At 36.3% G+C, this 24119-nt stretch overlaps 1 protein-coding gene across 6 annotated transcripts in view; it reads left to right on the top strand.

Moving 5' to 3' along the window:
- LINGO2 (leucine rich repeat and Ig domain containing 2) overlaps window positions 1–15935 on the top strand; it is a 1117067-nt gene extending 1101132 nt beyond the window's left edge. For all 6 annotated transcript variants that reach the window (XM_038552580.1, XM_038552583.1, XM_038552579.1 and 3 more), the window contains one exon: window positions 13319–15935. In XM_038552580.1, the coding sequence (XP_038408508.1) occupies window positions 13354–15174 (1821 nt within the window). In that variant the 5' untranslated portion in view covers window positions 13319–13353 and the 3' untranslated portion in view covers window positions 15175–15935. The remainder of the gene's footprint in view (window positions 1–13318) is intronic.
- The last annotated feature ends 8184 nt before the right edge of the window (window positions 15936–24119 follow it).

Below are 24119 nucleotides of genomic sequence, written 5' to 3'. Positions count from 1 at the left end.
GGCAGATTGTATATCTGCGTAGAGATGGGTAGAGGAGGTTCAGTGAGGCTATGGAGTCAGTGACAGACTTGGGCTAGAATCCTGGCCCTACCACTCACTACATGAATGGCCTTTATCTAGTTGCTCAGGCTTTCCTAAGTTCCAGTTGCATATTCAGCTAAGGAAATAATACCACTTATCACCGAGAGTTGTTTTTAACAGAGTAACTCTGGCTTTAGAGCCAGAAAGACCTTAGTTTAAATCCTACTTCTACTGCTTCTTTTTGTATAACTCTCTACAAGTAAATTCACCTAGAGACTCCGTTTCCCCATTTATATAAAATGGTAATGAAAACAGATCCTATCACAGAGGAGGTTGTTTTGAGGAATGAATAATATAATGCATATGAAAGTAAGCATGTCAGACTTTTTATTATCATTATTTTGAAATATAGAATAGGACAATACTTAAGGCCTATAAATAATTTGTGTCAAAATGTAGTTAATGCTGCCTTTTTTTTCTGGCCACACATTATTAGGTAAATTATTAAATTAGATTTCTTATCCAAAAACCAAACTAAGATTTCACTTGATTCTAAATACTCAAGGTTTCAAATAGATACTCAAGGTCTCACATGTAAACTATACCCCTGCAATGTTTGAGCTAAAACCTCAAATGACATTGTTTTCCATAAAGCGAAGTTAGAATTGCTAAAATTCATTACCTTATGTAAGCTCTTTTATACGCTGAGCTCTTTCATACTTTGTTTTTGACTGCAACTTTTTGCATGAAAATTTCAGTTTGCTAAGCCATTTATTAGTTTTCTTTCAAGACAATTTATCCAGATGAGGATAATTAGCATGTATATTGCATGAGGGTAAATATAATATTTAAGATAATGTGATTCCCTACAATTCTAGAAATGTTTACCAAAATACAAATAAACTGGTAAATACAAACTTCTCTGATATGTGTGACTACATACACAAGGTATATATATGTATGTAAACACATACTCTGTATTATATATACTATATACCATGTATAGAGTATAATATTTATAGCATGTATGTGTGTATAATCTCCAAAGAGATACATAGGTATCAACTCAAATGCACACATGTATTCATACACACACACACACACACACACACCACACACATCTCATCTCTTTGTATATATTTTCAACTGAAAGAAAGCAACCAATAAATCAAGTAAGTTGTAATTTCTCTGTTCTCTCATTAGAAATAACTCAAATGAAAGAAGAATATTTACTAATACTCTATCTGTAGCAATTGATGCCAAGCAATAAGATGAAAAGAGATGCCCAGAACTGCAGTGGAAAGAGAGAGTCAGAGGAAGATGGGTGGGTAGAAGGTTGAGAGTGCCGCTGACAGAGGGCTGAGTGTGAGTCTCTATTCCAACATTTGTTAGATGTTTGACTCCCTTACTGCTCTTACAGAATCCTGACAAATGCAGTATCAAAACCGAGAAGCCTGTTTCATAAATCTTTCATGTATTTCCCAAAGTGTGAGATGCATTCCAATGTGGGGCTCTGATTTAAGGTGGCACAAAATGGTTAGTAACCCTGAATTAATAAGCATAAAGTTATTCCCTTTTAAGTTTAATGTCCATCCTCTGATTACAGTGAGGAGACTCGGTATGAACACCTAACTCCGCATTCCCAAATGGAGAGCAGGTCTCTGGTGCAGAGCTTTGGAAGATAAGAAATTTTAGCTAGAACATAACATTACTTTGTTTCCATCATAGAAATGTTTTAATGCCTTTCCATTTATTAATTTCAATTCTGATTCTCTATTTAAAATTGTACAGTAAATAGGACAAGTGACACTCTAAATCAACAAAAGTGATGACAGTGGTAACAGGAGTGACATTTGGAAACATTGTGCTAGTGCTCTCACCTAGCAGCAGAGGCATGCCGCTTCCACTGCTCAAGGTACTGGGCTGGACAAAAGAACACTGTCCTCCCCCTTTCTTCCTTCAGAAGACTCTTAGGCAATACAATGTGTATTCATACATAAAAAGAGCTACTGCACAGATCAGGCTGAGGCTTATATGTACTTCCTTTTCTAGCATCCATAACTTGGAGTCATTTCTCACTAACTTACTCCATACATGCAGTTTGGAGATACCACGGTCAAGAACTGCTATTCCAAGAAGGCACTTAGGTACAACTCCAAGAACATAGATTCTACTAAAGCAGATAAAACAGGCACATAAATAATAAATAAATTTAAATAAATTTTTTTAAAAATAATAAATAAATAAATAATAAATAATTTAAAAACAGGCACATACTTAATACACAGTGGGAAAGCCTAAGGTGGGGACGAAGCACTAGCATATTCATGGTGAAAATAGAAACATTAACCAAAATGGGACTTACATTCTGCCCTAACTTTAGAAGGTGGCCATTTAAATAACTGAAGAACGGCATAGCAGGTCATGCCTACCAGCATAGAAGTTTACTGTGATTGAATTTCAGAGGTTTTACATCATGCTTTTTAATTTAATTTAATTTATTTATTCATGAGAGACACAGAGAGAGAGAGAGGCAGAGACACAGGCAGAGGGAGAAGCAGGCTCCCTGCAGGGAGCCCAACGTGGGACTGGATCCAGGGTCTCCAGGATCATGTCCTGGGCTGAAGGCAGCACTAAACCGCTGAGCCACCCAGGCGTCCCTTTACATCATGTTTTTATGTTCTGTTTGTTTTTTCCAAAGTAGTGTAATATAATACATGGAAAACATCTGTTGAACAAGAAACAAACAGAATTGATGGATTGTGCTACAAGTAAAGGATATTCTAACACTTAACACTTTTTCAATGCATAAGGGTATTTTTCCCTTCATTATAGTCATAATACAGATAAAAATTCATATCCCACTTTTTTCACTTTACGTTTTCTATATAAAAAGCTTTCAAGTAAAATATCTCCCATAACAATAGTTTTAATGCTTGTAATAAATGGTCAATTTAAGAAGATGAATCACAGATAAGCAAATTATTTCTCCATGACGGGACATGGTTTTATGCGATATTTCAATTTATTTTTAAATAATGTAATAAAATGTATCTTTGATGTTTAAGGTTATAATTTGATTCCAACTTGGGAGAATGATGTTACTATCATTAATTTGTTTACTGGACAAAATTTCCCTACTATACTACCAACTGTTTGAAAACAAGAATTGCATTTCCTATGTCCCCAACTCTGCCTTGCATAAAGAAGGTACCTAGTATGTGTTTATTGAGTTGAATTAAATATACTTTTTTCTTTGATAATTTCCCACTCTTTCGTGGAGGGATTTTAAGCAATTACTTGGCAGTCATCCGTTGCTAAAATAAGAAAGTCTACAAATACCTATTTAGAAGCTAAAATCTGTTATGAATGTCTTGGGATATAAAAATTACATGTTCTTGCTTAGTCTGTATACTGTACAGCTTTTTTAAAGCTGCATTTTGTCTTCATTTTCTCATCTAGAAAGTAGCTAGAAACATGATAAAATTCCTGTCACCTAGGAACCTAATAATTACTTAGTATGAATTAAGAGGTAAGTGGAAATTTTAGATGCAATTCTCTCACAAAAATGGAGATATCAGTACATGCCACAGTTGAACCTTAGTGTGTCAGGACATGATTATGTTTGTTTTGCTAATATGTAAAAAAAAAAATCAGCTGGATGCAAAATTGCATCATTTTAGATAGATGATAAAGTATAACGAAGTAATTTTCTAAATGCCTAAATCTTTTCTGGAATAACTTATAAATAAGCAAATAATAGAAACTTTAATATAGCCTTACATACTAGATTGATACTTAATATCAGTTTATATTTGTTTTCAGGAGAGAATGGTTGCCTGCTTACAAAACCCATTTGCTAGCCTCCTGTGCAGTTAGACATACCCTCATGTCCGAGTTCTGGCTAATGAAATGTTATCAGAAATTAGACATACCCTCATGACCAAGTTCTGGCTAATGAAATGTTAGCAGAAATATGAGTGTTATTGTCAGGTCTGGCTCTCTCACCTATAGTCCTTTTCCATTCTCCTTATGGAATGAAAAGGACTTCAAAGAGCAAGAAAAGTGGGGAGACATAAAACATACGGGCACAAGTCCCTAAGTGTTTTAATGGAGCAGAACTAATAAACTACTGATTTAAGTCCCTGAGATTGCTAGGTTTATCGGTTACAAAAGCCAACAGAAATTTCTATTTGTTCATATCCAGAATGTTCCAGATGGGATTTAAGACAGCTATCTTGTCTGAACAGCTTTAAATAAGAAAGAAAATGTCTAGGTGCCTTCAGCACCAACTAATTAAAACCAGGTAATCTCCAGTCAGACTCCCCTTCATTCATGAAGACCCACACTTCTAAAGAGTCCGGGTTTTCATAGAGCACTGGATAGAATTTGAGAATCTGAACTACCAAACACAATTCTCTGCCATTTGATTTTCTTTTCCCAAGTAAAATTTAATAATCTTAGGAAGTAGTGAGAGTAGTAGTGGCTCTCTGTGGTCATCCATTTCATTGAGAATGGCCTGAGTGGATCTTGAGGACTGAGCAGTCACTGCAGAAAGGCAGGTGACCCTCTTTTTGTTTTTAACTCCAAGTGAGGCACGCATCTCATAGCTTTTTCTAACAGTACCTTGAGACAGACTTAAGTGACTTATTAGCAGGATTGTTTGGCCTGGATTATGGTTACCTGAGTTTTCTCATTTGTGATAACAAGATAGTTAACAGACTTTAATACCTATCTAACAGGCTAATCCAGTGCCTCCTGACAGCCTATCCCTTGAGGTGATTGTATCCATTAGGGAAAGATTTTTTAGTGCTCCCTTCAGCTGAGAAATTTTGTATGTCTAAGTATATGCAATATTTCCCTTTCTCCAAATAAATAACAGTAATAATAGCCAGCATATATGGAACTCTGATTTTATATGCATTATGATATTCTCACAATGACTCTGTAGGATACTTACTTTAATTCCCATTTTAAAGGTAAGAAAAGTGAGAATAAGAATTAAGACTTAAACACATTTTTATTTTACATATCTATCCTCTTAGCCATTCCCTTATACTGCCTTACAGATCTGAAGTATTGCATATCACATTTTCGAGGCCCTCAGCATTGTAAGCCAACTTTAATAATATTAATTTCAAAGAGAGATCTCAAAGCTAGACAAAAAGCACTTTCATCTTTAAAAGGTTTAAGTAGAATGTGCATATTCTGTATGTCCAAGTATGTAGGCCAAAAGACTCAGAACTGTGGGAGAAGAGCAAATAATTTGCATTTCAAAGAGATGAAAATAATCACAAGAACAGAGGGCTCTCCAATTTGAGAAAAGATTAAACAGAAACTATTAATTAATGACTTAGGACAAGCTCTGCTAATTGTTTACTAGTCACTTGAATACAAAATGAACTCATGTTTTGAAATAGATACAGTCCAGTGGAAAGCAGATTCAGAACCATGAAAAGAGATACCAAAGCATAGCCCAGGGGAAAGATGGGGAAATTTTAAAAGGAAGCATTACTTTTTAGTTGTTTAAATAGTTGCTATCTGAGATGAGTTGTATTTAGTGAGAAAGGATAGAAGGAGCACAAGATAAGAGTTAAGAGCTCTGTCCATGAAATTAAAAAAATTCTGCATAGAAATAGCAGCTCTATTATTGACTAGGGCTATCTGACCTTCAGCAAATGACTCAAGGAGCAAGAAGGGTGCTTCCTTCCCCTGAAATGGAAACAAAAGTGCTTCAACAGAATGTTTTACTGGTCTTCCACCTGTAGTAAATGGTACATCATGATTTCCAACTTCTTCCTAGGAAATCTAGAGAATATAGATTAAGAGATATATAGAGATACATATAAATATAAAGAATATAGAGAATAAATATTAGGCTTAGACAGCCTCTTTCATGGCAGAGTAGAGGAAGCTGCTGCTGCTGCTTGGGATTATTCTGCATTGACAGGGTTTTTCTGGGCAAGTGAGTTTTCCTATGCAAAATGAGGGCAACATACATAAGCGTGCCAGTACAGGGCTTGTCTGAAGTCCCTTCAAGAATGCCAGCTGGGAATGTAATGGGACCTTAGCAAAAACTAGCTTGAGGTGATTATCCCTAGGGATGGTGGCAAGACTAACTCAGCAGCCCAGAATAGAGATTCATTCATCCAGATCAAGGGAACTACATCTGAGATATCCTTTGATCATGTGAGTCCCAAAGAGCTCCAGAATTTGCCCCATAAAAGGAACCAGTTTTAAAATCTGCCAGTCCCAGAGGACAATAGGTTATCTTTAAAAGCCCCGTTAAATAAGTTTCCTGATCTCCTTAACTCTCTTAAATCAATTATAAAGGGACAATAGAGAGAGAGAAAAAAAAAAAAAAACCAACTAAGATCCTATCTGACTACATCTGAATCCTGCCTGTTCAATTTAATAGTTGAATAACCATTTTATATTAATTTCATTGCATTAAATCATATTAATGGCTAATTTTCATACAGATAGATACTTGCAATTATCATTTGGTTTGAAGCCTAGATAGATAATGTGAGATTCTAACAGTCTCTACCCAAGCAAATGGAGATCAAAATACTATCTTCAGCTATTTACAGAATTGGTAATCTGCTTAAAACTGAGAGGTATCTACAATGGTGGGTAACTGTTCACTTACCAGCATGAGACACGGAGTGATTTAATCATTATGTTTGTGATTTTTGTTTAAAAAATAGTATCTTGTAACATAAAACCCCATGGATGCCCTTCAAATCTGGCTTTCATGTTGCCTTTTTTCATTTCCTCCTTGAATACTCTTCAGATTGAGCCTCAATATTAAAAAGCTTCCATTTCCACCCTACCAAAATTGAGTCAAGAGAAAAAGATAAAAATACAATGCTTTGGATTTTGTAGAAGGACAAATTTTATTCTGTAGAAAGTTCAAATCCAATTTTTCCTGCCAGGTTAGGTACCTTGGGGTTCAATCTCAAGTTCACTTGGGGTCCTTCAAAGAACTAAGGTAACCCTGGTGAATTTCAAGATTTACACTAAAATTGATTTCTTAGTTCTCAAATGTTTTAAACAACTTTCACAACTCTTTGGGATCTTATTTTAGCACAGACCAGTATTCCTGAATTTATAGTTTAGACACCTTGAAGTTATCACCTTAGCTGTATTTTGGACACCTTTATTCATTACATCTTTTCTTTTTCTTCCCCACCTCCCTCATCATCTACCTCTCCCCACTGAGAAATAGATTTACTGGGAAAAAAAATCCTATCCTAAAAAATTAGCTAGTTTGAAGGTTTAGAGATTTCTGTGCTTTCCATTTATTGTATTGTTCCCTTTTCAGTTGCCAGTCAGAGAACTAAATTAATCATAGAATTCCCAGTATAAGCAATTTATCATTACCTTATCATCTATCAACACAACTGTTTCTCTCTTAAACTTTTTTTTTTTAAAAAACACACACACAACTATCATCCCTTTCTTTTATTGTTTTTTTTTTTAAATGAAGGCTGCTTAAAGCTTTCCATTTCTTCTTATCACTGTGTCATCTGTTTGAGGACATTTTTCTCCAATATTCTCCTGATCTGTACTCAGAGGAAATCCATGTCTTTCTCTACCATGCTTTCTCAACAAACCAAACCATTATCCCATTAAAGAAATTGATAATGACCACTATTATTTATGTAGTAGGCAGCTTACATGTACCATCCTTAATCCTCGCATTTATTCTGCTTTACTGTCACAAATTAACAGAGGAGTTAAGAATCACAGCCATCATCAGCCTACCTATGTCCCACAGCTAACAAAAGTCCAACCTAGACTTGGAGCCAGGTATTTCTGGGTCCAAATTTTTGCTATTTCTGTTCTTCCTTCTTTAAGTCTACTTCCTGATGTTTTTGTTTTCTTACATTAATAGGACAAGCAGTAAAATAAATACCCAGCACACAAAAAGGATAAGTATGAAAATATCCAACTTCATATACTAGGTTTAGAAAGGTATAATCATTGTACCTGAGAGCCCCTTTGATCAGAATTAATAGAAAGGCCCTAGTCAGCTCCCTACAGATTTTAGTTCCTGCTTTATTCTTAATGAAACAAAGTTCATCTTGTCAAACCTTGGTCACAGTCAGACATGACAAGAAAGCTTTGATTGTAAGGCTTCTGCCGACAGTGAAAGCTAAATGGAGTCAGCAGTTGGCCCTTCTAGACTAAAAATGAAAAATATTTGTGATGAGAACAATAAAGCACAACCTTCCTACACAGTTTTCAAAGTGCATAAAAGAACTATGATGAGATATGGCCCCAAAGTATCTACTTCTGCCTCATAGAAAGCCAGTAGCAGAACAGGAAAGGTAGTCTAGGTCTGAAGGGAGCTTGTCTGCTGCCTGCTTGTTAAGTACTTATCCATCCTTCTTTGTGATGGTCATTTACTTCGAAACAAACAAACAAAAAACACAATTTTTAAGGAAAAATTTGCAGATACTATCCCTCTTAGTCGCACTCCTTTCTGGTTAAATTGCAGCTATGACTGAATTAGATACTGTCATTCCATATGTTAGACACACTCAGCCAGATTAAGGGATCCAAGCAATAAAATAAACTTTCCCTAAAGCATTACTGAAATAAATCAGAAGGAGGATGCCAGTTACCTCCTTATCTAGCTGGTGATATGCAGATTGGACAAACTCTGCCAGAGAAGATTAAACTCTCCAGTAGAATTTCTAAAAAAAAATAACACACTCTTTACCATCAATTCAAAATAAACTAAGGGGTACAGAGTGCGTAATCCAACTATTATCCTGGACATGAAGAGTTCTATAAGTGGAACAGAAAGTATATTTTCCCTCTTCTACCAAAGGAATACTTTAAAAGTACTTGAAAAATATTGTTGTTAAGGAGTAAAATACATCATTAAGTTGCCCAGAGAACCCACCTATGTTGTTCCACTGATGGACATTTGAGGAAACCTGGAGTTCCTCATCCTGTTCCTACCCTTAAGCTTGTCATCTCAGTGAATGACACCCAGCCTTATTCAGCTGACAAAACACTAGAAATCATCTTGGCATCTTCCTCTCCTACATCCCTTACTGCCCCTGTATAACTAAAGCATTTCTTTTCTGCTTCAAAACACACCTTCAATCTGTCCATTTACCCAACCCTATTTTTATGAACCTAATGGAGACCACTTTTATTCTGGCTGGAATTAATACAACAGCTGCAAGAGTTTCAACTTTTTCCCTCCTGCAAATCTATTTTTCATGCTGCAATGAGATTAATCTTCTCAAAATATAAATCTGATCATATCACTCTTTTGCATAAAACACTTTCATGGTTTGCTGTTGCCCTCAGGATAGAGTGAAAACAGCTTATTACAGTTTACAAGCCCCTTGTAAATCATTTCTCTAATTACTTCTTCAACCTCTCTTCCACTTCTCTCCTGTATTTGCTCCATCCAGTCTGGACAACTTTAATTCTCCAATCACAGAGGGTTCCCATTGCTTCCATGCCTTTGTACTCCTGTTTTCTTTGCCAATAACTCGATATATCTCTCTCCCTGAAGGATGATGGTGGGGGCTAGGGGCTAAAAATGGAAATACACTGTTGCCAGGCTACTATGTATTTTACCTGAAGCAATTGATGACACCTTGAAGTAGATTGTGATACATTAAAGATGTATAGTATAATCCTTAGAGCAACAAATACCGGTAATGTACATAAACATATAGAGAGAAGCAAAAGAATTGAAATGCAATACTAAAGACAGATTAACTAGAAAAAGACAAGGAACAAAAAATTCAAAGACTGACAAATAGACAACAAAGAGCAAAATAACACCCCAGAATGCAATCATTTTAGTTAACTACATTTGGTATAAGTGGATAAAGCAATCTAACAAATAGCAGAGGTTGCAGAGATTGTGAGACTGACTGAAAAGCAAAAACTAGCCACATGCGGGATATAAAATAAACTCTTTAATTCTCAACATATTTGTGTCTCTGTAGTTACAGGATGGAAAAAGATATACCATGAGAACATTAAGCTCAAGAGGGCTAGAGTGGCCACAGTAATCATTCAAAATGAGTTGAAGACAAGGAGTATTACTAGAGACAAAGATGGACTCTTTCTAGTGATAAAAGATCTGTAAAACAATCTCAGTAGATTTCAAAGGATCGAAATGTTGCAGAGTAGTTCTCTGACCATAACAGAATTAAATAATAAAATACAGTAAGACTCTAGGAAAGATCTAACTACATACTTGGAATAAGCTAACACAATCCTAAACCATCCATCAGTCAAAAAAAAGAAGTATAAAGTAAATTATAAAAATGTATTAACTGAATAAGTTATACATATATATATGTGCATATATACACACACATGTGTATATATATTAGAACTTCTGAAATGCAACTGAGCAATGCATGGATTTATAGTTTTAAAAGCTTGTATTAGAAATGAAGGTCCAAAAATCAATGATCTAGGTCTCCACCTTAGGAAGATAAGAAAAGTAAAGAAACTGAATCCCAATGAACCTGTAGCACACATCTATGCACATTAGTTCAATTATTTCCTTTTATTTTTGGAAAAAAAAATAGCTCATCAGATCCACCCTCTTCTGGAGGCAGTGGATATGTTTATGGCACAGATTGTGGTGATAGATTTACAGATGTCTACTTATCTCCTAACTCATCAACTTGTATACATTAAATATATACAGTTTTGTGTATGTTAATCATCCCTCAATAAAGTAGCTTTTAAAAATTCAAAGTTAGGGGGGAAAATGGTTCAAAGGGATACATACATGGTTGAACTAAGATATATTTAGTTTAATTTATCAAGTAATCTCCTTACGTTGTCCTGGAACCTCCTGAAGGTTGTATCAATTTCTATTTCTTCCATCAGTTCCTTCTACTCTTGTTAATTCTGGGTAAAAATAAGGATTAAACTTTGTTTATCCCGAAGGTAAAAATGATATGCTCCTGTTGTTTAATTTGCATTTCTTTGCTTTCTAGTGAGATTGGTCATCTTTTCATATATTAACTGTTTTTAGTGTTTATTACATTCATTGCCTATTTTCTATTGACATTTACTTCTTTTCCTTGTTAATTAATAAGAGCTGCTGATTTAGTGCCATCTTTAATTCCTTGTCTATTATGAGTCTAAAATATATTCTCCAATTTGACAATTGTCTTTGGGTGTTGAATATGTATGTTGTTTATTTGCTTGTTATGCTATTATTTTTTAAATGCATATAATCAAATAGATCATTTTCTTTCATGGTTTCTGGCTTTATTCATAGAAAATGCTTTTCAACTCTATTACAAAATTATTGAATTTTCTTCTAATAGATTATTTGTTCATGCATTCTAGCTCTTAATTCATCTGGAATTTATTTTTTGGACTGAGTGAAGTTGTGTATCTGTTCCCACTAAATATCTAGCCAATCATTTATATCTTTCTCACTGAATAAATGCCACCTTTCACCTATACTAACTTTTCAAATATATTTATATGTGAATTCCTTACTTTCTGTTTCACTGACTGTATTTTCATGTACCATGTAATTTTGCAACTTATGTTTAAATATCTTGTAGGGTAAGTCTGTTGCCATTACTATTGTTTAATATTTCTGATTACTCTCGTATTTATCTTCTTTCAAATGAACTTTAGAATTTCTCACTGTATACACAGATCAAAGAGATAATATTTTTGAATTTGAAAAACAATGTCAGTAATACCGAAGCTATTAAAATACATAGTACAGGTCTCTTTTTGATAAGTTTTGTTTTCTTAGGACTGAGTACTTGCTATATTCTGTGTATTTCTCATTAAATTTATTCTAAGGAATTTAATTTTTTCAGAAATGCCATGACTAATCATTTGTGATGATATTTTCTAGATGTTTTTATTTTGTACCACGTTAATTATTCCTCTATTCTAATAACTTTTCAGGTAATTTCCTTAGACGTTAGTTTGATCTACAAACAATGCTAGTTTTACCACATCTTTTCCATAATACCAACTCCTATGTTCCTGTATAATGGATTTTGCTAGCACTGTCTGAATCTTTGCCTTGTTCTTACACATTTGGGGGCATTTCTCTAGTGATTCACCATTAGGTTTAATCCTAGTTGTTGTTGTTTTTTAATGGATATATTTATTTAGATGAAGACATGGCTTTACATGTGGACATAGACATATATGTAAACACTGAATAGAGAATTGCACTTTCAAATGCTCTTTTAGGAGTGAATACTGAAGTTGACCAAATACCTTTTTATCTAAAAATACTGTTTTACACTACTGAGACTTGTATAAAATATGACATTTGTGGATGAATTGTACCCCTCAGGATCTCATGTCAAGAAGCAAAGCTCAACAACACACCTCATACTATTCAGTTGAACAATTCAGTAAGTTCAGTGTCTGCTTAATTATCTACAGTTAAAGCATCCTCCTTTCCAATACCATTTGATACCTATTTAAGTTCAATTGAACATGTTCATTGGGTTTGAATTTAAATATGAAAGGATAGTTCATTTTTGTTTAAAAACATTTTTCCTTAAAATTACAACTCTTCCCATTCTTACAGCATCTTCGTCATTATATCCACTATGATGCCTTGATTCTGTTTCTTTCCTATAACAAACACAATGAATATAAAGAGATTTTAAGGATCTTTTTGCTTACCTCAAAAACGAAAATTCCTTCATAAGTTAAGATGTACTGAATTCTGAAGGATGTATACCTTCTAACTGAAAGCTTTTAATAGAAAGTTTATATATGAAAGAAATAAAGCCTCAACCTCTTATATTGAATGTAACTTGGTTTGTACTTTGAACCTAAGAGCCTGACAGCGAATGAAGCTTCTATTAGCTTCATTCTGAACAGAGGATGATATCCCAACATCAGAGACACAGACACTGATACAAACTGAATAGGTTTCCTCTTAGCCATTGACCTCTGTTGCTTGAGTCTGAGTTCAAAATAGAGCCTTTCATAAAATGTATGCTCGGTGCCTCATACTCTGTGCCAGACACTGCATTAATCTCCTTATAATTGTTAAATGCTGACATTGCCATAATTCTAGGATGCTGTTACTACTGTCATCCTCATTTTACAGCCAAGAAAACCAAAGTACAAGGAAGCGCAACCACTTACCCCATGTTGCTAAGAAGGGCAGCTCTTGGGTTTAATCCCAGATCAGCATGATTCTTGGTCCAGGGTCCTTTCCATTGTACTTGCTTCCTTAATTATGTTTATTTACCTATCCATGTCCTCACCCGTCTTCTCTTCCTGCCTTCTCCTGCAGGCCCGTGACCAAGGTATAGACGAAGAGGTGGAGTCATGCTTCACACGGCCATATCATGTTGGCAGCCATTCCTGGGTCTGGCTGTGGTGTTAATCTTCATGGGATCCACCATTGGCTGCCCTGCTCGTTGTGAGTGCTCTGCCCAGAACAAATCTGTTAGCTGCCACAGAAGGCGGCTGATCGCCATCCCAGAGGGCATTCCCATTGAGACCAAAATCTTGGACCTCAGCAAGAACAGGCTGAAAAGTGTCAACCCTGAGGAATTCATATCCTATCCTCTGCTGGAGGAGATAGATTTGAGTGACAACATCATTGCCAATGTGGAGCCAGGGGCTTTTAACAATCTCTTTAACCTTCGTTCTCTCCGCCTGAAAGGCAATCGCCTGAAACTGGTCCCTTTGGGAGTATTCACTGGACTATCCAACCTCACCAAGCTTGACATTAGTGAAAATAAGATTGTCATTTTACTCGACTACATGTTCCAGGACCTGCATAACCTGAAGTCTCTAGAGGTGGGGGACAATGATTTGGTTTATATATCACACAGAGCCTTCAGTGGGCTGCTGAGCTTGGAGCAGCTCACCCTGGAGAAATGCAACCTAACAGCAGTACCAACAGAAGCCCTTTCCCACCTCCGCAGCCTCATTAGCCTACATCTGAAGCATCTCAATATCAACAATATGCCCGTGTATGCCTTTAAAAGACTGTTCCACCTGAAACATCTAGAGATTGACTATTGGCCTTTACTGGATATGATGCCTGCCAATAGCCTCTATGGTCTCAACCTCACATCCCTTTCTATCACCAATACCAACCTGTCCACAGTCCCCTTCCTTGCCTTTAAACATCTGGTGTATCTGACCCACCTTAACCTCTCCTACAACCCCATCAGCACTATCGAAGCTGGCATGTTCTCTGACCTGATCCGCCTTCAGGAGCTGCACATAGTGGGCGCCCAGCTCCGCACCATTGAGCCTCACTCCTTCCAAGGGCTCCGCTTCCTTCGTGTGCTCAATGTGTCTCAGAACCTACTGGAAACTTTGGAAGAGAATGTCTTCTCCTCCCCTAGGGCTTTGGAGGTCCTGAGCATCAATAACAACCCACTGGCCTGTGACTGCCGTCTCCTCTGGATCCTGCAGCGGCATCCCACACTGCAGTTTGGGGGCCAGCAGCCCATGTGTGCCGGCCCTGACACCATCCGTGAGAGATCATTCAAGGATTTCCACAGCACTGCCCTCTCTTTTTACTTCACCTGCAAAAAACCCAAAATCCGTGACAAGAAGCTGCAGCATCTGCTAGTGGATGAAGGGCAGACGGTCCAGCTCGAATGCAGCGCTGATGGAGACCCTCAGCCTGTGATTTCCTGGGTGACACCTCGGAGGCGTTTTATCACCACCAAGTCCAATGGAAGAGCCACTGTGTTGGGCGATGGCACCTTGGAAATCCGCTTTGCCCAGGATCAAGACAGCGGGATGTATGTCTGCATCGCCAGCAATGCTGCAGGGAATGACACCTTCACGGCCTCTCTAACGGTGAAAGGATTCACCTCAGACCGCTTCCTTTATGCCAACAGGACCCCTATGTACATGACGGACTCCAATGACACCATGTCCAATGGCACCAATGCCAATACCTTTTCCCTGGACCTTAAAACAATACTGGTGTCTACGGCCATGGGCTGTTTCACATTCCTGGGAGTGGTTTTATTTTGTTTCCTCCTCCTTTTTGTGTGGAGCCGAGGCAAAGGCAAGCACAAAAACAGCATTGACCTCGAGTACGTGCCCCGAAAAAACAATGGTGCTGTTGTGGAAGGGGAGGTGGCTGGACCCAGGAGGTTCAACATGAAAATGATCTGAGGGTCTACTACTCACACACTTGTTTCTGTGTCGTCGTTGGTAACCAGTGAGACAGCTGGCACAGTAAAGTACTAGGGTAAAAGGTGGCCTCATGCAGCTGACCCTGTGTCAAAGCAGGGTCCATGGAAGCAGGAGGACTTCTCATGGAGACTCTCCACCTAGAGGCAGGCAGACATATGTCAGAGCCCTTCACAGTGGGATACTAATTGTTTGCATTGCAAATATTGGCATTCTGGGGATCTCAGTAATGAACCTGAACCTTTGGCTCATGCTCATGGACAGTTACTCAACATTTTCTACCACTGCAAAAACAAAAGAAAAAAAAAAAAAAAGGAACAACCTACAATGTAGGATTTACATATTAAAAGACGCATTTGTCTAAAACATACTCTACAGAAAAATTTGTATCTATGATTCTCATTTGTTAAAGCCTTGCATCATACCATATTGTTGATTCAGCACCACAAAGAAATCAATATATTCTTTACTCTTTTTTTGAAACATATATGCTGTATATGTTTTAAGCAATATGAATGAGAGGTTGTGCTTTTAGTTACTCACCATTATAGATCCAAGTGTGATTTCACTTTCCTTTACATAGAGATGACCCTGAGACTAGATCCCTGGAGCTATGGGCGGAGATATGCAGAATGATGCATTTGTCTGATGTAGGAAGCCAAGAAATAGGGCCCAAGGAAAAACTGCTCAACTCTGTTAACTTCTGTTACTATAAATAAAGGCATGTGCCTAGTTTTGATACAGAATGGAATATTTTTTATACTTGTGATATCACACTGGACCAGTTTACTGTAACAAAGCCCTCGGTTTCTCTGGAAGATTATATGCCACTAGTTGTACCTGTAAAATGCAAGGTAGGTGTTAATGATGAAGATGGTCCATTTAAACACAACTTGGTTTTACTTTCATCAGTTGCTACTAATGGGTTAATAGGAAGAGCACATAGTTGTTGTACATACTTATAGGGTAATATTTACCTTGTAGTGGAGATCAAGAATTGGAATGTATAAAAGCCCTGTGGATAAAAAGGAGTCCTTCTCAGATGCTGACACAAACCAAGGTGATACAGACACAACGTGATATTAACACAACCAAGGATCTGTTATAATGATAGTTGCTTGAAGGCTGGATTATGGCCAAAGGAAATATCCAGCTACCACTCTGATGTTTTCTATTCAAATATTTACTGTATGTACAGTATTACCTTGAATAGGTAACTTCAGAGTTTTTTCCTTCTTTTTAGCTTAAAAATTATCTTGTGTACACAGGAGTCTGTCTCATTTTTAAAGAGGTGAGGAGAACAAGGTGAATTAAAAAGCACTTAAGTTTTTTCTCTACTCAGTAGAGGAAAAAACTAATTTCAAGAGCCCTACAAATAGGTTAAATTGTGCAGATACTTTTACCTCTCTGACCCAAGGATCTGTCCAATTCAATTTGTATTAACGATTGTTACTCAAAGTTAAAGCATTATAGAGTTTTGTTTCATTTTGTTAATGGCATCCAGCCACTACCACCAGTGACGTGGTTCAAATAAGACATAATTCCATTCAGATAAATGTTTGGTGAAGCTTTCAAGGCATATATTCATATGATCTGAAAAAGCACTGAATACAGAATGTATTCAAGAAATGTGATCTATTTAATCAGCAAAGGACAGATAGGAAATGTCTATACTTTGTACGTTTTGAGAGGTACCTGAAAAGGAGCCCTCTTTTAGACAGTGAATGGAAAGTGTCTGAGGTTTGTTTCTTGACAGATCTGCCTGGGGGTTTGACTTTCAAAAAGCTGGCTTTTTTTTTTAAGCATTTGAAATTTTGAGGAGCTTTGATAAAATTAAATTGACCCCAATAAAAAAGTGACAGGTCCAGAAATTGTTTTGCCAATTGGATAGTAGCACAGTTAAGCCCCTTTCTCCCTTAATAAAGGGTGGAAATGAGACAGAAAGATTGAAGAATTGCCTGTTTAAGTCATTTTTCATTTGACTTTCCTAATGACTATCATAGATCTTTTAGAAATTCATTTTCCACTTATGGAAATTACTTTATATTACATATCCAATAATACAAATCAAGACTTCTCTGCAATTTCTATTTCTTGTGTGCAGGTGGAATGGGGTCTTTCAAACAGAAAAGAGAAAGTGGAGAGCTAGTCTCCCAGAACTTAATAGAAAATATTTCATCTTAATTTTGCAACATTGTATTTGCAACTAATTGTCCAACAATAAGAGAAACATCAAGCAATTAATAAAAGGGCTTTGTGATGATAACTGCTATTTTCTGTTAAAATAAAAGTTGACCAAAAATATTTTAGTCAAATGAAATTGAATTAAAGTTAACCTGTCCGTGAAAAGATTAAGTTAAGAGATTTTGTGATTATTCCATTGTTAGAAGAGAGACTATTCTTTCAGGGGCTTCCATACTCTTATCTGTGGAACAGGTATTTAAGATATTAATAAGCACTCCTCCAAAAAAAAGATTGGACAGACTACTAAATTGGGAAAACACTGTGTTCTTTAACCACCTCTTGACACTCAAAATATACATGAGCCTAATCCTCTGTAAAAAAGTCCTGTAAAAAATAATTCTGTTTAATATTGCTCACCTTAGGGTTTCTCTATAATTTATTTGAGTGCAAAGCTCTTCCTTTTCTGATGTAACTGTTAACATCTCAAAAAACTGGCGTTCTGTCAAACCCAGTTTGGTCAACACTGGACTAAAATAATGCTCTTCTGAAATATTCCTAAACTTAGTGTTTCCACTGAAGAGTAAAATTACAATGTGAATCGGGGCTCCAATAGATTCCAAAAAAATATATCAGCTGCACAAGTGATCTGATCATAAGAATGTATTGGCCAGGTATTTCTAGGAGAATCTGCTACTTTCCGCCAGAAACATCACAGTAATGGACTTACAGTAATTAAATGGTTACTTAATTTTCTCCATTCTCACTAGGAGTGCAGATCTTGGGTTCCTTTGTATATCTGTAAAGCTTCAACCATGGGTTCCATTATCTAATACTAGGGGTTAGTACGTAGTTATACACAAAGAATGTTCCGTTATGGTTTTAAATTACCTCTTTGTTATGGCAAAAGTGGACCATGGTAGAGAATAACAGCTCAGAGAGAACATGGGCTAAATTCTCTCCTAGGTAGACCTCTCTGAGTCAACCTCTTTCCAGGAGATTTGTCTTAAAGTATCCCAAGAAGAAATACAGTTGTTTGGCTCAGCACTTAGTTCTGTGTTGACCAATTCCTGTGTGTGTGTTGAATGTTGTGTGTGTGTGTGTGTGTGTGTATACATACACATATATAAATAAATCATTTTACATAAATGTTTATTTTTCTCTAGGCATTAAACCTCTAGAAGAACAAATTCTCTGATTAGAGCTCTAAAAGTCTGAGAGAATTGGTCCATGTCTCCAAATGCCTAAAATGCTTATTACCAGAGTAAGGTAATTCACCTAACAATCTGGTTTAGTGTCCCCAGTAAGGGATTTCTACTTGTCCAAATTCTCCTAGTACTCACTTTTTAAAACTTCATCTCATTTTCATTGCATTTATAACTATGAGCTTTCCAAATAATCTCAAAATCTGAAAATGAAAACCAAGAATTGCCAAGATTTACACATCCTAGTTCCTGAGGACATTTGTCAAATTTCTGGTTTTGCTCAAGCTTCCCAGAAATATTATCATCAACAACTCCCCAGTAGTATGAAGGCATTCAGATTTGCTCTACAGTGTCAAGGATGAATTCTTTTTTCATTGTTCTGTCAAGGATTTTTTCTCCTCAGTTCTCAGAGAAGCCCAGAAGTTATATAATCTTCTATGACTTTAAAAAAAAAAAAAAAAAAAGATTATTTAAATCTCGCCTGCATTGAAGCCTGACTTTTGTCACTTTCCATGACTCAAGTAGGAATAAATATATTTCTATTTTAGAAAGTACAAAAGAGAGGATATGATCTTGGAGAAGAAAAAATTGAGTACAGCCTCATGTAAATTAACTTACCCTTCCAGGTTCTCCCTTCCTCTCTGGGTCAAAACATTTAACTTCAGGGACTGTGCTCAGAAGCTGTTCAGCAACAGGTAATATGTCATGATGCTTTCTAGGAAGGAAAAAAATACATCATTTTCAGCATAGAAGACTAAGACGTGACAAAAAGACATTATTGAGGGTTTAAAGAAAGGTTAGAAGGAGATACTTGGATCCATTTTAATTCCATATCCTCTACTGATAAAATTTATAGTTACTATCTTCTGAGAAAGAACCCTAAATCATGTTCATCTTTAAATTTAGGTTCTGTTTTATCCCTGTTTCCTATGTACTGGTCACCTTTATGTAGCTCATACGATCTATTCCAAATGGATTTTGTAGCATATGAATCGAGTAACAGGACCTTTGGGGCCAAAGTCATTCATTTTACTTGGTACTTAGGTAAAGATACACTAATTCATTCTATTTGGTACTTAGGTAAAGATACATCATTCTTTATTACTAAGATTAGGTTCTAGCAACATTCCCCATTGGACTAGTATATCATATGCCTGATTATTTCCATGGATTTTCCACCATTGTCTTTGGGAGCTCTGTCCTTTTTGCTAAAATCCTTGATAGTTTCTGATTGAGGAGTTTTAAAGTTTCTTTGCCTTTTTGTGTGGGAAGCCTTGAGGAATGAAGTATTATCTGGCTTGTTGATCTCAGAATTACATTCATTGGTTAGGTACCTGCCTGATGTTTTGGCAAACACCTGATGAATCTTTTACTGTCCCCTTAGCTCCTTCAAAAGCCATTCCCAAGAGAGCACTCTCATTCTCACTGCAGTGAAAGTATGGTGACAGGGAAAGGACAACTTCACAATTTAAGTCTATAAGATCAAAATGATAGCTGATTTGCTGTGATATTCAGCTAAGGTAACAAAACTGGGTCTAGAGGCTGTAAAAGTCTAGATTTGCAAGGTTTCACCAACTAAACTACACTTTAAATCAACAATGATGGGTTTTCAAATCTGAAATTGGTTGGTCTGTTTTGGGAGCAATGTGGCTCTACTTCTCAAACAAATGATAGAGAATGAAAACCGTTCATCATGTGTTAGTTTTGCCTATGATAAAATGTTTGCAGCAAATAGATATATAAGTATATATTATATATATATAAGATGAAGAGGTTTGTAAGAGATTTATTTTCCTAAAACAGACCTGGAGCTGATGTTCCTCTTTCAAAATACGGGAATCTGATCAGGACACACATGCATGTGCTGCGGACTGCCCTTCTCGGTTTGCCAAGATCTTTAACACCACCTTTCCCTCCTCCGCCCCCATCTCCCTGGAGAAGATCCCGAATGGGAAGGAGGAAGAGAGCAGGGACTACACAGTCCCCTGAGACAGCCCACAAAGAGGAAAGCTTTGGTATCCCCCATTCCTGCCTCCTTTCCTGAGACCACAATTGAAATAATCCCTCATTCTCCAGCTCTGCCCTCCTCTGCAGTGTCATCTCCCTGCGGCTGTCACACCTCATCAATGAATGCTCTCTCTCCAGGGATGTCTTCCTTCATTGGTACTCAGAAATTTTAGGGTAATTGTTAAAGTGGAAATTGCTTTAAAAAATAAAAAATAAATAAAAAAGCTCCAGCCTATCTCACATAACACTTTATAGTTAAACCTTACCATTCACATAATCACAAGCTGACAGCACTCTGCAGGTTGAGTGATTCTATTTTTTTTTTTCTCTTCTAGAAGCAGGTGGGTTGATATAATGCCAGCCCTAAATAGAAGCTTTATTTATAGTCTTAGCAGAATGAGAAAAGAGCTGGCATAATCAAGAGTGTATTGCATATTTTAAGGAAGGCTTTACCTTTAATATGCAAAGTAGCCATTAGAAGACAACAGAAATGCAAATTTACATTCTATTAAAATTGGCTAGCTGTATTAATTCTAGTAAAGTTCAAAAGATAACTTTCTATACTGAAAATGGGTCAAAGATTTTATGTCTACTCTATAGGAACAACAACAACGAAATCCAGAAATTTGTTGCCATTTTAACTTTCTTCATTGGGTGCACACCTCCTATTCTAATCTGCTTTAATTCTTTAATCTCCACTACAATATAATCAGTACAATCCATAATATCACATAATCAACAATAAGGACTAAGCAGGAGATTAACTTGCAAAGATGAAGAAAAACCTCTCATATTATTTGTAACAATATGTGTTTAGCAAGGCACTGATTCATATACAAATTTATGTGATAGTAAGAGATGGGAACTGAGTCACAAACTTCGTTTAGAGGCTACTTGGAAGAAAACATATTCTTTTCCTCCGTAGTTATAAAATTAGGCGTGTTACACACATGGGTTGCTTGATATGCAAGTCAATTGTCTTGTTTTTTTCCCTGTTTGGAATGCCCAAAATCAAAATTTAAAAGCTTTTGTTTATATATACATATATAAATATGTGGGAGAGGGTGGTTTGATTTAAGTGTTTAAAATATAAGTGTTTTAAAAACTGATATGCTTGAGCAGGAGGGAAAAAGAAAAAAACAGAATGTGTGTCTGTGCTTTTCTTTGATTTTTTTTTTTTTTTTATCAAAATCTTATTCTGGAACATCCCATGATTGGAAGCTACTAATAACCTACCAAACTTTTTTGGTGTTTTTAAATGCCTGACAGTTTTTATTCTCAAAATTTAGTGCTCATGACAAAAGTATCTCAATTTAGGTTGGTGTCTTATTGACTATTATTGATTTATTGTTGTGGGCATGTTTTTTAACATGTAAAACAAATTAACTTATTTTATTAATACGTAAAATAAGTTAAGAAAACATGTTTTCTTTATGGATGTAAAGGGCTTAAGCATCTGACATCTCAGTTAAATCCATTCGGGGTATTATTAACAGATGTAGTAAAAGGCAACTGGAATCATACATCAGAAAAAAATTTCCTTATTGAGAGAGGCAGGTTATATAAACCTTATCAGAAACACAAGGTTGCTTACCTATCTTTAGCACTGTTACTAGATCGAATAATCTAATAATCTTCAGGTTAAGGAAGAAGCAGATCCAGTGGAATCTGATTCTAATGCCAGGGTAGGTGGACACCACTCAGAGCAAAAATCAGAAACCAAGCTGTTAGGCTCTTCCTATGCAAAATTACCAAGAGGCCATGGTTTGGTCTGCTGGATACCCCAATATAAGTAATATTGACACACTAGAAAAAATAATCTATTTTAGTGAAGATAAATCCTGTATCACTTGAAAAATTATCAAATTCATTTGACTTGGTTACATGAGCAAGTAATGGGCATGACTTTAGGCATGAAAACATTTAGTTTTTCTCAGTTACTTTTCACTCAGCCAACTATCAGTGATTCAAGACACTATCCTATAAGATAGGAAGGCACAACAAATTTTACAAAGAAAGATCACTCGTCTTCAGGCAAATTGGTAACAAGGGAAGAGAAGGCTGTCTAGCATTAAAGAGTGAAAGAATTAAAAATGTAGAAACTGCACTTGGGCACTTTTTCTGTTGAACACAAAGGGGCTCTCTCTCTCTCTCTCTGTTTCTCCTCACCTTTAGTACTTAAGGGAATGGGCTTCAGGGAGCTGTGCTCAGGTAGCTATCATCCTATGATACCACCTTCTTGCTCTGTAGCTTGTTAGATACCTTCCTGGGAAGGAGTAAGTGGAGGAGAAGGCACCAAACTGATAGGACTAGTACCTGGAAGTCTTGATATAGGACAAGATTCACATATATGAAGCAGGTGAATTGCTTCTTTAATTGAAAAATGAAGAGCTTGCCACCAGAGAGGGATTTCCTTCTCCCTGAAGATTTTTTACTCATGCCAAAGCTGCTTGGGTAAGAGTCCCATCCTGACAATGTGACTTTCATTTTACACTATTAAACTATGTGACTATGTGACTAAAATAAATTATCCATGAACAGAATTTCATGAACGTGTTGAGCATACCCTTCTGCCAATGAATACATCACAAGTTAGGTTGGCCAGTAAACACACTGATAAGGGAAGAAGATGATTTTAGTACTTTGGGACTTCTTTTACAGTGGGAAGAAGGTAACATCAGTAAGTCAGATTTTTAAATGAAAACTGAATGTACTTTTAACGCAGCCCGTCTTCTGGCTCTACTTACAAAGACACTCTGGCCATGCGCTGCTATGTAAATTTGGAAGCCCATCATAGCTTTTTTCTTTCTGAGGTTTCCCCGCCCCTCCCTCTCCATTTTCCTCAGTTATGAGCATACTGCTCTAGCTGGCTGGATGTTAATTTTTCTGTCATTTAATATAGTCAAAATAAATACTTTGATTCCTACCTACTCCCTTTAAGGCAGATAAGTTTATTATAGAACCAATACTCTTAATTACCTTGTTGTCAGAACTAAAACCTAGGACATGCAGATTTAGGTGGCATAAGGCCAAGTAAAGGAGGATTTGAGAAACCTTAGTGGAATTTCTAAAAGGAAATTCACCTAGAAATTCTGCTACTAACTGGTAGAAAACCTGAAAACACTGGTTTCTAGAGCTTGTCACTGTGGTGCTTTTCATCAGTGCTTTTAGACAACTACATGCAAAAGTATATCCTTCTATCAAAAAATTGGACTGAGAAGGAAACCTGTTGGTATAACTATGTAGACATTGTTTTATTGCATAATACTCTGATCTGAGTAGGTCAGAATGTTGGGACCTGTCAATAAATCTAAGTAGTACATATATTTCAAAGCAGATACACACACATACAACTAAGAGAAATAATAAAAGGCAGATAGAAAACATGTATCTTATCTGAGGATTCTCACCATTCTCCTTGGCCTCTAATAAGGAAAACTAAGAACAGAACTCAATCACTAAGGAGTCAGGGTCTGAGAGATGAAAATCCAAGCAGAGTCTCCATAAAAAAAAAAAAAAAAAAAATACTCCTCT

Source organism: Canis lupus, chromosome 11 (assembly GCF_011100685.1).
Source record: "Canis lupus familiaris isolate Mischka breed German Shepherd chromosome 11, alternate assembly UU_Cfam_GSD_1.0, whole genome shotgun sequence".
NCBI classification, from domain to species: Eukaryota; Metazoa; Chordata; class Mammalia; order Carnivora; family Canidae; genus Canis; species Canis lupus.
Note: the sequence above shows the minus strand (reverse complement) of the source record. Positions and strands in the feature narration are given on the sequence as shown.